This window comes from Bos indicus x Bos taurus, chromosome 7, assembly GCF_003369695.1.
Source record: "Bos indicus x Bos taurus breed Angus x Brahman F1 hybrid chromosome 7, Bos_hybrid_MaternalHap_v2.0, whole genome shotgun sequence".
Classification (NCBI taxonomy): domain Eukaryota; kingdom Metazoa; phylum Chordata; class Mammalia; order Artiodactyla; family Bovidae; genus Bos; species Bos indicus x Bos taurus.
Genome location: NC_040082.1, coordinates 79,631,869 through 79,645,429, shown reverse-complemented (window position 1 = coordinate 79,645,429; position 13,561 = coordinate 79,631,869). Strand labels below are relative to the sequence as shown.

General features: G+C 32.3%; 1 protein-coding gene across 2 annotated transcripts in view; it reads right to left on the bottom strand.

Annotated features, from left to right (window-relative positions):
- Positions 1-378: 378 nt before the first annotated feature.
- The window catches only part of SNX2 (sorting nexin 2), a 62,528-nt gene continuing 49,345 nt past the window's right edge, over positions 379-13,561 (bottom strand). Inside the window, exons 12-16 of one of the 2 annotated variants that reach the window (XM_027546972.1) lie at positions 7,535-7,678; positions 7,138-7,149; positions 6,338-6,418; positions 6,143-6,214; positions 379-4,640 (exon numbers count right to left, since the gene is read on the bottom strand). In XM_027546972.1, the coding sequence (XP_027402773.1) occupies positions 4,590-4,640; positions 6,143-6,214; positions 6,338-6,418; positions 7,138-7,149; positions 7,535-7,678 (360 nt within the window). In that variant the 3' untranslated portion in view covers positions 379-4,589. The remainder of the gene's footprint in view (positions 4,641-6,142; positions 6,215-6,337; positions 6,419-7,137; positions 7,150-7,534; positions 7,679-13,561) is intronic. The other variant, XM_027546973.1, reaches the window with a different exon arrangement.

Here is a 13,561-nt window from a genome sequence, read left to right as displayed (position 1 = left end):
CAGGAAAAGTGGTTTGAAACTACGTTCTGGATAATTTGGACTTTATCAAGGTCACAAGATCTTGTGAGGAGAAAGAGAAGAAATGAGAAGCGAACAGATTTTGGAACTAGAATCAACTCAAATTGGTCTTAGCAAAAAAAAATCTCAGCTATGTAAATGAAAACATAAGCATTTTGTGCCTCAGTTGCAAGAAGATAAGCACTTTTAACTGAAATTTAGCAGCAAGTGTTGGTTAAAAAGCCTCCTCTCATGCATGCACATGCACATTCATGTACACACACAAGTCCACACACACTTACACATATACTGAGAACCACCTGAAATAAAGATCTAGGAAATACGTATAGGTTAAAATCAAGATAACTCAAGACTTGATTATGGAAGCAACAAGAAGGCAATTTATTGTTCAGTTTTGTTAGATTCTGTCTGACTTTAGTTTTATTAAACAGTTACATATATAAATTTAAAATAGAATTCTTTCCCTCAAAGCAGTCCCTTAAATCAGTTTAATCCCATTAACTGATGTTAATAAAAAAAGAAAAATTTCTGTGTATTAACAAGCGGGCAGCTTCACCTTGTCTTTAATTACAAAGTTTCCATTTGACTCAGTTTATTAAGAAAAATACTTATTCAATTTCTTGAGAATTAAAGTATGTGACAAGAGGAAGGAAGATGAAGATTTTTAATTTTTTCATGTGCATTAAAAGATCAGATAGCAAGCCACAGTTTTCCTGTTTTGTACCATCTTCTATTCTTAGCCACTTCTGAAGTAACAGTATGAAGAAATAAATTCTCTGTATACCAAAGGACTATCTAGAATTCAATGTTTATGATTAGAAGAAGAATTGCTAATATATCTTTTTCCATACAGTTTCAAGGAAGAATGTTTACCTTCAACAGATTTAAGAAAAATCAGTTCAAGATAACGATTTAGATTCTGGGTTTGTTTATCTGTAAAATAAGGAAGTTGTACTAGAGTCTCTAACTTTCCACTTGTGGAATGGTACGAGCGCTCACTACTTGCAAAGCACTGCGCCACCAAGTCTTATACCTGAACTGTATTTGCTTTTGAGAGCAACACCAACAAGTCCCTTTCATTTAGCTTTTAACACTTCACTGGATTTGGAGTGGTAAACAAAAAAAATCGCTGTTGGACATAACTCTCCTTTTCCAGTTTCATGCAATTATCTAAATCTGAACTGCCCAGAGTCACAGCCACTAGCCACATGTGACAACCAATCACTTAACATGTGGCTAGTCTGAATGCATATACAATCAAAGTGTGAAACAGGGGATATAGAACACTTAGCACAAAAAACAGAATGTAAAACATCACAGTAATTTTTAATATACTGGATTGCATGCTAAAATATTTCAGAGCTACTCAGTTAAAAATTAACTTTACCTGTTTCATTTACTCTTTAAAATATGGGTAAAGAAAACTGAAAATTATGTATGTGGCTCACATCGTATTTCTATTGGTCTGTTAACACTAAGGACCTCATCCACAGATCACCGTGACCTCTCCTCATGGCCTTGATTACAAAGGTGGAGTAATCAACAATTCTGATACAACTCCTGTTGTAATTTCTTCCCTCTTCTTGCTATTTCTGTGTCTGGCCAATCGTTTATCTTATTACTTGAAACCATATCCTTCACTGTGAGGATTAGAAATGAAACCTGTTTGATTCTGGATTTTATTCTTTTTTCAATACTTTGAAACAGATTATATCACAGATATGGTAACATATACATTTCCTGCTGGTGGATATGGAAATGTGTCCAAAGATCTCAAGTCAGTGACTGCACTTCCTTTTCACAGCTGTTGTCTTCCCTCCTACCAGTGACCTTCCTTCCTCTAAAACAGGATGACGTTCGCTCCTTCTATCTATAGTCTTGAGTCTTGTTATTCACATGACTGCCCATGCAGGGAGCCATAACAAGAAAGTGAAGTAGACACTTGGCTTCATAACTAGTCACATGCTATAGGACAGAAAAATGAAAATCTCTGTAACTTCCTTAGACATCAAGAAATATTTTTTTAAAGGATTATAATCTTCCATTTTTACTCATCTGATTTCCCTCCTTTAAAGAAACCTGATTTGTTAAGAGACTTATTTTATATTTAAAAGCCACTTATGAAACAATCTACACAAGAAATTGGTAAAACTTTGCTATATCTGAATAATAAAAAGGTTAAAGAGTAGCCAACAATGAAACAAGGGTATGAGATTAATATATATATATATATATGTATAAAAAAGGTGGATAGTTGAAATTACTCATCAAAAATACAATAAAAAACTTATGTTTTAGAAATATTTTAGAAATAATATTTTTATACACATTTATTTTGCTTTAGCCTTGCTTTTACGTTATTAATAGAAGGTGATTTTGATTAGAATTTGACTCTCTAATAGAATAATGTTTATGCTAAAGCTTGGTAAACAACATATTTTAAAGTAGAAAGGCACTTTAGGAATCAGTTTTATACCCTTGTTTTATAGATGGGTCACACAGCTACTGAGTATGTTGACTCCAAGTTCGGTTTGTTCTGCTGTATTATGCTGCTTTAGTCCTTCTTTATCTTTTATCTGGTTAAAGAAAAAAAAATTAAACTCGTATGTTCATAACTAAAAGATTATATTAATGCTCTTGCTGTTCTATTTACTTGGAATCAAAGTATTTTAGTAAGATGTGAAGACTGATGGCTAAAGATGACTGTAGTGCTGAAGAAATTAAATCCTGTATCAGAGGCTCACATAATTTATTTGAAATTTCCAATACTCTCTTTATGTTTTAATAAAAAGATTGTTAAGGGGAATGGAATCTGGAATGGACTCAGGTCTGTTACTCTCTTCAGCTTAAATCCGAAAATATTTATTATTTTATTTGGTGGTCCTGGAGGTTGTTATAAATATATCAGAGCAGAATTGAAGATTTCTGCTTGAATAACTAAGTTACTATCCTATGTGTAAACTGAATATTTGGAAGTAACAAAACTATATACCTAATACTAAAACCTCATTATAGTGGAACTGTTCCCAGTAAGCCTATATTTTGCTCAGTATTAACAAGACAACAAGATAGGATCTGATATATATTAATATGAATTACTCATTTCTTAAAAGTATCTAAGTCACCTCCAAGAGAAGCAACAACAGAAGACTGTACTGTTTCCGATTCAGTTTCTCCTTGTTCTTAAGACGGCAAACATTATTTTGCATCGTCCGGGATTTTTTTTTTTTCTGTTCAATTCATCAAGTCTTTATTATTAACCTATAAGTGTCAGGTATTCTTCTAGGTTCTAGGATTATAAATATGAACAATACCTACAAGAGGCTAAAAATTTCAACTAAAAGAAGTGCACAAACATCGCCTGAGGAGACTCTGCTACGTTAACTGTGTTCAGTAAGCTGTTAGAAAAGACTCAGTTACACATACATCTTACCCTTCCAGAAGGGAGACACAACTGAGGAGCATCTTTAAGAAAAGTCTGATGCTAGTCACAACTTAAATTTTCATCAACATCAAGGATTATATAACTGCCATGTAAACATGATACAGAAATAGGTGAGATGGTTGCCAAAGACAAATTTCACTTTACTTCAAATTTGCTTTGTACCATCATTGGCTATTCATCAAATCACTGGGTATTTTAGCACAGCACTTTTCTCTGTCAACGATGACCACAGATGATCTTTTAGCTTAAAACAACAAAAAAAAGGCAAGGTAAGGAATAAATTAAATATATGCAAAGTCTTAGACTTTGAAGGTAATAGAAGATGAGCAAAATCCATAGGACCTGTAACAGAAACAGATAAATATTTTTTTAATTGTTAAATTGGGCACTTATAATAGGAAAGGATAAAAAACAAGACAACTATTTACTCCTTTACTCAAGACAAAAAGCATCTCTCAAAGATGAACCAAGAGATAAATGTTCTTTGGTTTATGATGATTTTGCAAAAACAAAACTTAATTAACCTTCATTTAGTGACTTAGTAATGAAAGAGTTCAGCTTTTTTGGTCAATTAAAAAATTAATGATCATAGCATCACCTAAATACATCTAAAAGAAAAAGTTTCTTTGTATTAAAATGCTTTCAAAAGACTTCTAATATGTTTACATACCCAAATAATTTGTTACTAATACTTCACAAGGAATATAATTTTATTACTGTAATCACAAAATCATAATTTCTGTACAGGAATGTATAAGTGAACATTAATCAATGCATTGATAATTCACTTCATAAAGAGGGTGAACACACTACAGAACATACTGTAAAGAAAAAATATTGTAAAATTTTCTGGCCTCGCAGTGCACTTTTTAGTGCAAGTATTTAAGACACAATAGTGTTCAATTCAGCAAAGTATTGCAGAATGTCATGCCACAGTCCACTTAATTCAAAGACGGTCAGGACATGCAGCTTGTAATAAAATGTCAGAATATATATTTATAAAAAACCACATGTAATTCATAAAATATATAGTGGTTTATTTAGATGGTTTTTAATGATTTCACTATGGAATTCTGCATAACTGGAACAAGCATCCAAGATCTTCTTAACAGGAATAATCTTCTTGCTAGGCAATGGCTTTGGCCTCAGGTAGGAATGCCTCCCAGTATTTTATCAGCTGTGGATGATAATAAAACATATTCTTATAATCTGTCATATATATATTTCATGAAGCATTAAAAAAATCTAACTAATAATAAATAACATTTACTAAAGTCTGATTCTTAAAGGGACCATCTAAATTCCCTTATACAGCTTATCAATATAATTAGTTTATAAATTACTTAAAAATATTAACTATTCATGGCTAATTTCAATTTCTGTAATAAAAAACACAATTTAAAAAATACCTAAAAAGTTACAATTTATGCAAAACTGTATATATAAAAAGTTTTGCTAGTGTAAACTATATAAGATTACCTTAAATAATAAAACTGCAAAGAGCTTTTCCAATATAAAGTGATAACATCTCCTAATTCAGAGAATATTCACATTTTATGTTATTGCCAGCCAAAAAGAGTGATAAAGAAGGAAGAAAAGAAAACATCCAAGCAAGAAAGCGAAAAAGACACTGGAAAGAATTAGCTGTTGGTCTTTTCTGGATAGTCCAGAAAATAGTACAGATTGACATAAAAAGTAACATTAAGTTTAAAACAATTCTTTTAAAGACAAGCTTATATAAACTAATTTTTCCATTTAAAAAATCTGATTTTATGAACTAAGTACTTAAAATATATTAAAAAAATTGAAGATACAATGTTATCACCTAATTTAAAATTTTATTATATAGTTTTAAAAGAACTGGGGGAAGAAATCCTTCTGTTCAAGATATTAAATAATTTGACATACTACTCAAAGTTACATTAAAGTACACAGGGGAAAAAAATCTCTATTATCTTGTTACAGACTTTTCTTTACTATAACGAAAACCCATGGTTTTCTCTATTTAAGGAGACAAATGCCACTTGTGGTATACAATCAACATGAAACCCAAACTAAAGCAAAAACAATATTCTTTAAAAAACCTTCAAAACTTAGTTTTTAGTTTAAGTTCTAGCTAGTATGAAAGAGAACTTACTATAAGAATATATTTAAACATCTGCAATCAATAGAGAAATAAAACTGGGAAGACAGAGAAAAAAGGAAAAATAGTACAGCATGTTTCTCTAAAGTCTAAAATTGAGAAACCTCTCTCTCTCCTAGGGGTTAGGAGTAGAGGCAAAAAGAACTTCAAAGTGAGTGTTAAGTTGCTCAGTCATGGCCCACTCTCTGTGACCCCATGGTCTGTCCATGGGATTCTCCAGGCAACAATACTGGAGTGGATTGCCATTTCCTTCTCCAGGGGATCTTCCCGATTCAGAATCGAACCTGCATCTCCTGCATTGCAGACTGTTTACCACCTAAGCTACCAGGGGAGCCCCAAGAAGGACTTGAGGATTTCCAGTTACTTTTACTGTACCATTTTATTTTCCCTTTGCTAGCTTTGGTTTTTTCTACTCCATTTATTGCTTCTCAAGTTTAAAAGCTCATTTCATTGGTTATCATCTTTAAAATAAAAAAGTATATCAAAAACAAGTTCTAGAAGTCTGTAAGTTATAAAAAAAAAAAAAATTACCTTACCTGTTGTTGTGTTTGTACTAATGATTCTAAGTACTTGATAATAACAGTTTTAAAATCTTTCACTCGTTCTTTCTGTTGAAATATAATAAATGGGGAAAAAAGCTCCATTAGTACAAAACTAAATTTGATTTTACCACAGTATCACAGCAAAATGTGACCCCGTTGTTAAGAAAAGTGTAAAATTATTATACTTGCCTCAAATCTTCCCACTTCTTTTCGAATTGTTTTAGAGATCTGTTCAAAATCTCTTTCTCCTTGTTGTACTTTTGCCTCCCACTGACAAAAACAAAAGATAAGATTTTTAACTCTTGCCTGGGAAGAATCATTAGAACTAGCTGTTATGACCACTCATTTAATTTATGCCTAAAAATCCTGAAAGCTCACCACTGGCAAGACCCAGTTTGGCATCACTCAAACTTGTATCTAACTTTCCAGTACTGGAAGTGCATTATCAGCTTAATTTCCATTAATATTTTACTATCAGATATACTCAAGATCAGGATATTATAGTGCTTAATGAATTATAATCTCCACATCTTAATTTAGATGAAAAGATTTTGAATATAAAGTTCACCATCAAATAATTCAGCAATGCTAAGAGTATAATCCTCTCATTTCTTTATACAACTTTAAATTATTTCAAAATATATCAATAATATTTGCCTAATTTCAAGAAAACATGTTCACAATTTATATGCCCATGGAAATAATTAGAAAAATTATATGACATACATTTAGAAAACATTTTTGTAATGGTGTAATGTCCAGATTAAAAAAAAAATGCAATTATGGTCTATTGAAGAGCTATTAGTAAACATTAAACTCACTACAGAAACAATGAACGTTGTGATTAGTGACCAATGGAACAGCTAAAAATAAAATAAATCAAGATTTAAGCAATGGAATGATATTTTCCCACTATGTAACCGAAACATTGGTACATACTCTTCAAAGAGCAGGTACATTTACTTTAAGTAATATAAAGGTTGTCCTACCTCTTCAATTTCCTTATTGAAGCATGGCAAAAGAAGTGTATAAATTATAATAAACTTATACAAATTTACTAAAATACCATATATAATACATATATATGGGGGATAATATATAAGTAATTATCTGAAATCAAATTATCTCAAAAGAAAGGTTAATTTAAATGTTTTCCTTGTATGCTTCTTTATCCATTCCATAATTATGTGAAAGTAACAAAGGCTGCTGGAGATTTTTACGATGATCAAAATGTTAAAGTAATTCTAAAACAGTTTACAAATTATGAAAAAAACTGCTAAGTGTTGAATGGTTCAGAAAAAAATTCATGAAAAATTATGCATATATGAATGACTTAATGGAAAACTTGGGTAAAAGAGATAAGTAAAAGCATTTTGTATTAATCACCTCTCTTATTTCATTTTTAGCTTGCTGTATTTTATCTGGTTTGTTAGCAACCATCATTTTTGCTTCAGTTTCACGTTTTTTGAGCAAAGTAATTTGGGCATCTTCCCATTTCTGCCAGCATTTCACTCGATGGTCAAATACACCCTATAAGTGAATGACATAATAATTATTAACTGGGAGCTAACACTGAAATTCTTTCAAAATACCAGAAGTGCTACATACTGAAAACAATAAAACCAAGTATTTATATGCTATTCTTTATACTAAGATACTGAAAATAAACATGCTAATATCAAAAGAAGTAGATTTCCATACTCATTTACATAAAAATAAAAACCCACCCATAACTGGACGAAATATACAAAATCCATTTCACTAGCCTTTAGGGTTTAAAATCTGGCCTATAACAAGGTTTCTAACAGAGTTTTATGCTTTGAAGAAAGACTTTTTAATAGGAAAATGCTGGTATCCATATCTACAATTGAAAGTTTTCCTACTAAAATATCAAAAGCAGATTTAAGTTTTGGAAATATGTCAGAAAATTGAAAATAGGAAATTGGAAAAGCTGTAAGATAACAAAGTAAAGTAAAAATGTGGTGGAAGACATTATCAATAGCAAATAAAAGAAAAGCCAAACAATTTAAAGGTATAACAAAATGGGGAATGGGGGAAAGAGAGAGAGTCTTATGAAAAGGGCAAATGGATGTGCATATCTAGTATGCAGAACCTAATGAAGAAATAGACAAAAAAAAAAAAAAAAAAAGAACAGAAAAATCCAACCAACTCCATGACTTCTTTCAAGGGGTTTGGCAGAGCAAGAACAAGTTACTAGAAGACAGTAATTAGAGATTTCTTTAAAAAAAACAAAAAACAAAAAGCTGATGGACAGGATGGAATACAACAGTAATCCCTTTTCTAACTTGATGTTGAGGATATATTCATATTTTTTTAGTATTTATTAATTGAATAAATGAATCAAACATTAATAGGTGAAACAGTTATCTTCATTTATTCCAAGATAAAGTGTTCTGGATCAAGAAACAGTAAATTAATAAATGTTCTTATAAGAACTTGATGAAGAAGAAAGCACCTAGATTGTGTATTTTCAAAATGAAGGCTTTGGAAAAAATGAAATTTGGATTCGAACACTAGTTTTGTCGCTTAAAACTTTGAGTAAATTCCCAAAATACCCAAAAAATTGGGTAAATTACCCAAAGTCACTTGACTTTGGGTAAATTCATTTAATTTCTATAATCCACAGTTCTCTCAAATATAAAAGAGGAAAATGAGATCTAGATTTATGCACTGGAAATAAAATGAAAAAAGTATATAGCATGCACAGTGACTTAACCTACCAGATGTTTAATAATTAGAAGATACTATTACAGCTTACATATAGTAACATACACACATAAATGTAGTTGATTAGATATCTACTAGAAGTGCACATAATAATAATTTAGTAGGGAAAAAATAATTGGACTGTATTCAGAAAAATACTAGTTCTGTATTTGTGTATTATAAAAATGTGGGCAATAATATTAAAAATTCCAAGTCAACAGATAGTTCTTAAAGACAATACACATTTTAATTAACCAGGACAAGAGACATACTAGACAAGTGGGGTCGCACAGAGTCAGACACGACTGAAGCGACTTAGCAGCAGACAAGTAAGTTAAAAACACTCTTATCTATAGGCATTGAAATCCTTTTACTAGATTTGTCATCTCATATCATTTCTCTTCTCTCAGTAGTGAGTCCTAGTGTCCTCTTTGCTTTTCCTGTTTAAAAGACCATATTAGCCTTAAAACATTTCTCATTATGAATTAATTTTGCTTCAGCCAAATTAAAGTGGGCCAAAATCACAAAAGTAACAAATCTAACACAAATACATTCCCAAAGTCACTATCCTTTAAAAGAAGCAATCCCTGTGCCTTACCATATACACAAATTTTAAAAGTAATTTAAGATTTTTAGGCCTAGTTTCCCTTTAAATGGACAGAGCCATATCAGCTCTTTATTTATAAATTCCTCTGTTCAATAACTAAATTTATTATTTAAAATATTTACCAATACAGGGCAGAAACGAACTAAAATGCCCTTTAATTTTAATATTTGCTTAAGTTCTTAACATGTATCAACGGGCCTTTTCAGTGACATACTACCTGAAACTAATTTGGTCTCTGCCCAGTTTATTTCATAATATTCCAGAACCATCACATGTTTACTGTGGTACAGATACAGGAACAATTTTAAAGGCAAAATGATAAAAGTCTGGTTATGTTAGAAAAAAAAATTAATCTTAACTCCATAAAAATTAACTTTTTCTTCATTTGTCTTTCTACCCTTGTAACACTAGAATATAAAGAGAAAATCAGAACCACACTTAATCTTCTAAAAATGTGATCTTAAAAATCAAATTATTGTTGAGGTTTGACAGAAACCAACAAAATTCTGTAAAGCAATTATCCTTCAATTAAAAAAAATCAAATTATAATGTAATGTAAGCCTCTGCATGGCAAGATACTAATCCACTCTGGTATAAACAGTTTCATCTGTAAGAGGGAAACATTTAGACTGGTGATTCACTTTAGACTCCATACCCCTGGCGATTTTGTGGTACCTATCTGTATGCAAGCTAGTCTAAATTAGATAAGGCTGCAGTTGTAGAGCAGTTTTCCTAGCCAACCAGGAAATTTGAGGCTATAATTTTAATTTTTTCCTATTGTAATTTAATTAATACCATATTCTACTTCAGTGAATCTGAAAGTATGTGGCCCAGATTCCTGGAATCCTGAAAGAATGCTGATTATACAGACAGACAATGAAGATGCTAAACTTCTTGGGGAATCCATCTATTGATTTTTTTAAAAAATCACATTTTATATATTTTATACATTTACTTTCAGAGCAAGAATTCCTTATAAAGAATTCTAGTGCTGAAAACACTGAAAACTACTACCTCAATTCCTGACCCTACTCAAGAGGTTCATAGGAGGCCAACACATGAAAATGTATGTAACGAGTTTACCATTTAATACATGTCAGTTAACAGTACTACCCAAAATGTGGAGTCCCAGATGTCAGAGGCTGTACAAAAGAGGAAAACAGAAATTTTCTGGCTTAAAGGCCAGAACTGGGGAGTATTTTGAGCAGGTGAACTTTTATCTTTTTCTTTAAGACCCCAATTTCTCCTGTTCTCAGCACCCTCACTTTAAGCTAGTTCTCAAAGTACTTTAGCTTCAAAATTACCATCATTTTGAAAAACACTCTCCATATGGATAGAACAAAGGGCTAAATAGTATTAAACAGCTATTAGAAATCAGTAAGACAAAAAAAATTAAAGAAAACTGGGCAAAGGACATAAACAGTTCATAGAAAAAAGAAATACAAAAGGTTTACCGTTTGTAAAAATGCTTACATTCACAATAACTAAAGAAATTAAAACTTATACCTCTTCAGAGAGTAACATGGCAGTGTTCATGGGTATTTAAAATTCATATATCCACTGGTCAAGTAATTCTACTTCTAGGGATTTTATGCCCAAAGAGTTATTATCAAAATACTTAATATTTAATATTAGACTGATCAAATAATTCAAGGTCTATCTATATGATAAATGATGGAATATGATTAACCATTTAAAAGATTACAACATATCTTTACATAAACTGATAAACAGATCTCTTAGAAATGGAGTGGGTAAAAAAGCAGGCAAAGAACTGTGCATATAGTATGCTCCTTTTTGAAGAAGGAAGAGATGAATGGAGAGAAAAAGGTGGTTAAGAAAAAGAGATAGAAAGAAGGAAAAAAAAGAAAATTAGTTTCATACACATGCATGGCTAATTCTGTAAAGACACCTCACAGTATCTGACTGAGGGAAGAGAGATTAGAGGTCTTGGGTAGAAAAGAAATTTACCTTTTAGGGCTGCTAGAATTATTCTATGCATGTATTACTTATTCAAATACAAACAGTTTAAATTTAAAAACAAAAAATAAAGACCATAAAAATGTCATATAAATGTCATTTATAATTTCTCAATTCCTTTATGAAATTGAGTTGGGCTAGGTTTCAGTAGAAAATCAATCTGAAACAGCTTAATGCATCTTAACGTATAACCTGACCACAGACCATACTGATTTAGTATTTCCCAAAGGGTGTTCCATATATGTGCGAGGACATTAAGTGGACAAGGACAGGGATATCACAAACATTATCTCAAAGACTTAGTTGACTGTGGTACATTTTTCAGTGTCAGTGTTCTGTAGGAAACATTCTAGGATGTGAATATAACTGTAACTTCATGAGATGCAAAAATACAGTAAGAAGGTAGAGGCAGTATGAGAAAAGCTGTTTTTGAAGGATGAGCATCCATCACACAGGAAGATTAACACTGAGAGGGAGTCTTCTCCTAGGTTAGCTCTTCTCAGCACGTACTACCTCTCACACAGTGCCAAGTGTCCCTTTTTGAACCCACAGGTTTTTTCTGGAGGTGTTATTCTTTTTAACAGCAGCTCTCATGCTAGTGGGAGTTCTGGAATGAGGTGAGAGCAGGTGGCAGAGAAACAGGAACCATTATCTATAAACTGGACTTCGGTGTATCACTAGTTGCCTGTTTAAAATGAAGTATAAGATCATGGCATCCAGTCCCATCACTTCATGGGAAATAGATGGGGAAACTGTGGAAACAGTGTCAGATTTTATGTTTTTGGGCTCCAAAATCACAGCAGATGGTGACTGCAGCCATGAAATTAAAAGATGCTTACTCCTTGGAAGGAAAGTTATGACCAACCTAGATAGCACATTGAAAAGCAGAGACATTACTTTGCCAACAAAGGTCCATCTAGTCAAGGCTATGGTTTTTCCAGTGGTCATGTACGGATGTGAGAGTTGGACTGTGAAGAAGGCTGAGTGCCAAAGAATTGATACTTTTGAACTGTGGTGTTGGAGAAGACTCTTGAGAGTCCCTTGGACTGCAAGGAGATCCAACCAGTCCATTCTGAAGGAGATCAGTTCTGGGTGTTCTTTGGAAGTAATGATGCTAAAGCTGAAACTCCAGTACTTTGGCCACCTCATGCGAAAAGTTGACTCATTGGAAAAGACTCTGATGCTGGGAGGGATTGGGGGCAGGAGGAGAAGGGGACGACAGAGGATGAGATGGCTGGATGGCATCACGGACTCGATGGACGTGAGTCTGAGTGAACTCCGGGAGTTGGTGATAGACAGGGAGGCCTGGCATGCTGAGATTCATGGGGTCGCAAAGAGTCGGACACGACTGAGTGACTGAGCTGAACTGAATACTCTAACTATCTATATTAACATCTTTAAATAGCTGAAGAGAGAAATTAACCACCAGGATAAAGAGTGACATCTAAGAGTAAATACAAACAAAATTGATAATTTAGCCTAAACCTAAGGAGCCTCTATAAAGTGCTAAGAACCCTCCAGCAATAAACTGTCACTAGCCTGAGAACGGAATCATTTAAAAGATGCATCAGTGTTCTGATTACAGATGAATATCAATTTGATCAGACTTAAGCTGAAAAAATTTTGTGTAAGAAAGCAAGGAACAAGGTTGCATTAACTTTCTAGATGTTTGAATTCAAAGTAAACTTCCAGTTCCCCTTATTCCATAAACTAATGTTCATAACAATACTTCAAAGACACCATAAGATCTTAAAAAGTATATTCCAAAACATGTAACAGACAAAATAACAGTTCAATTATCTGAATATTAGAGATATCTGTAAAAGACTAATTTTTATTAGTTAATAGGTTTACTTTCTCAATTATTCAGAAACTTAAGACTGCTCATCCTCAACCATTACAACTTGAAAACACAGTTCTTTATCTAATCTAGTCCCATGTCATCTATAAATACGTGATGACCACACCAAATGTTTTATCATCTAAATTCACGCTAAAGTCACCGTTAAATGTATTCACGCAACAGTCAGTCAGTTCTGGTTTCGTCTGATTTGTTATAACTTTACTAATGAGAACAGAGTCCAGTGGTAATGTCAGCT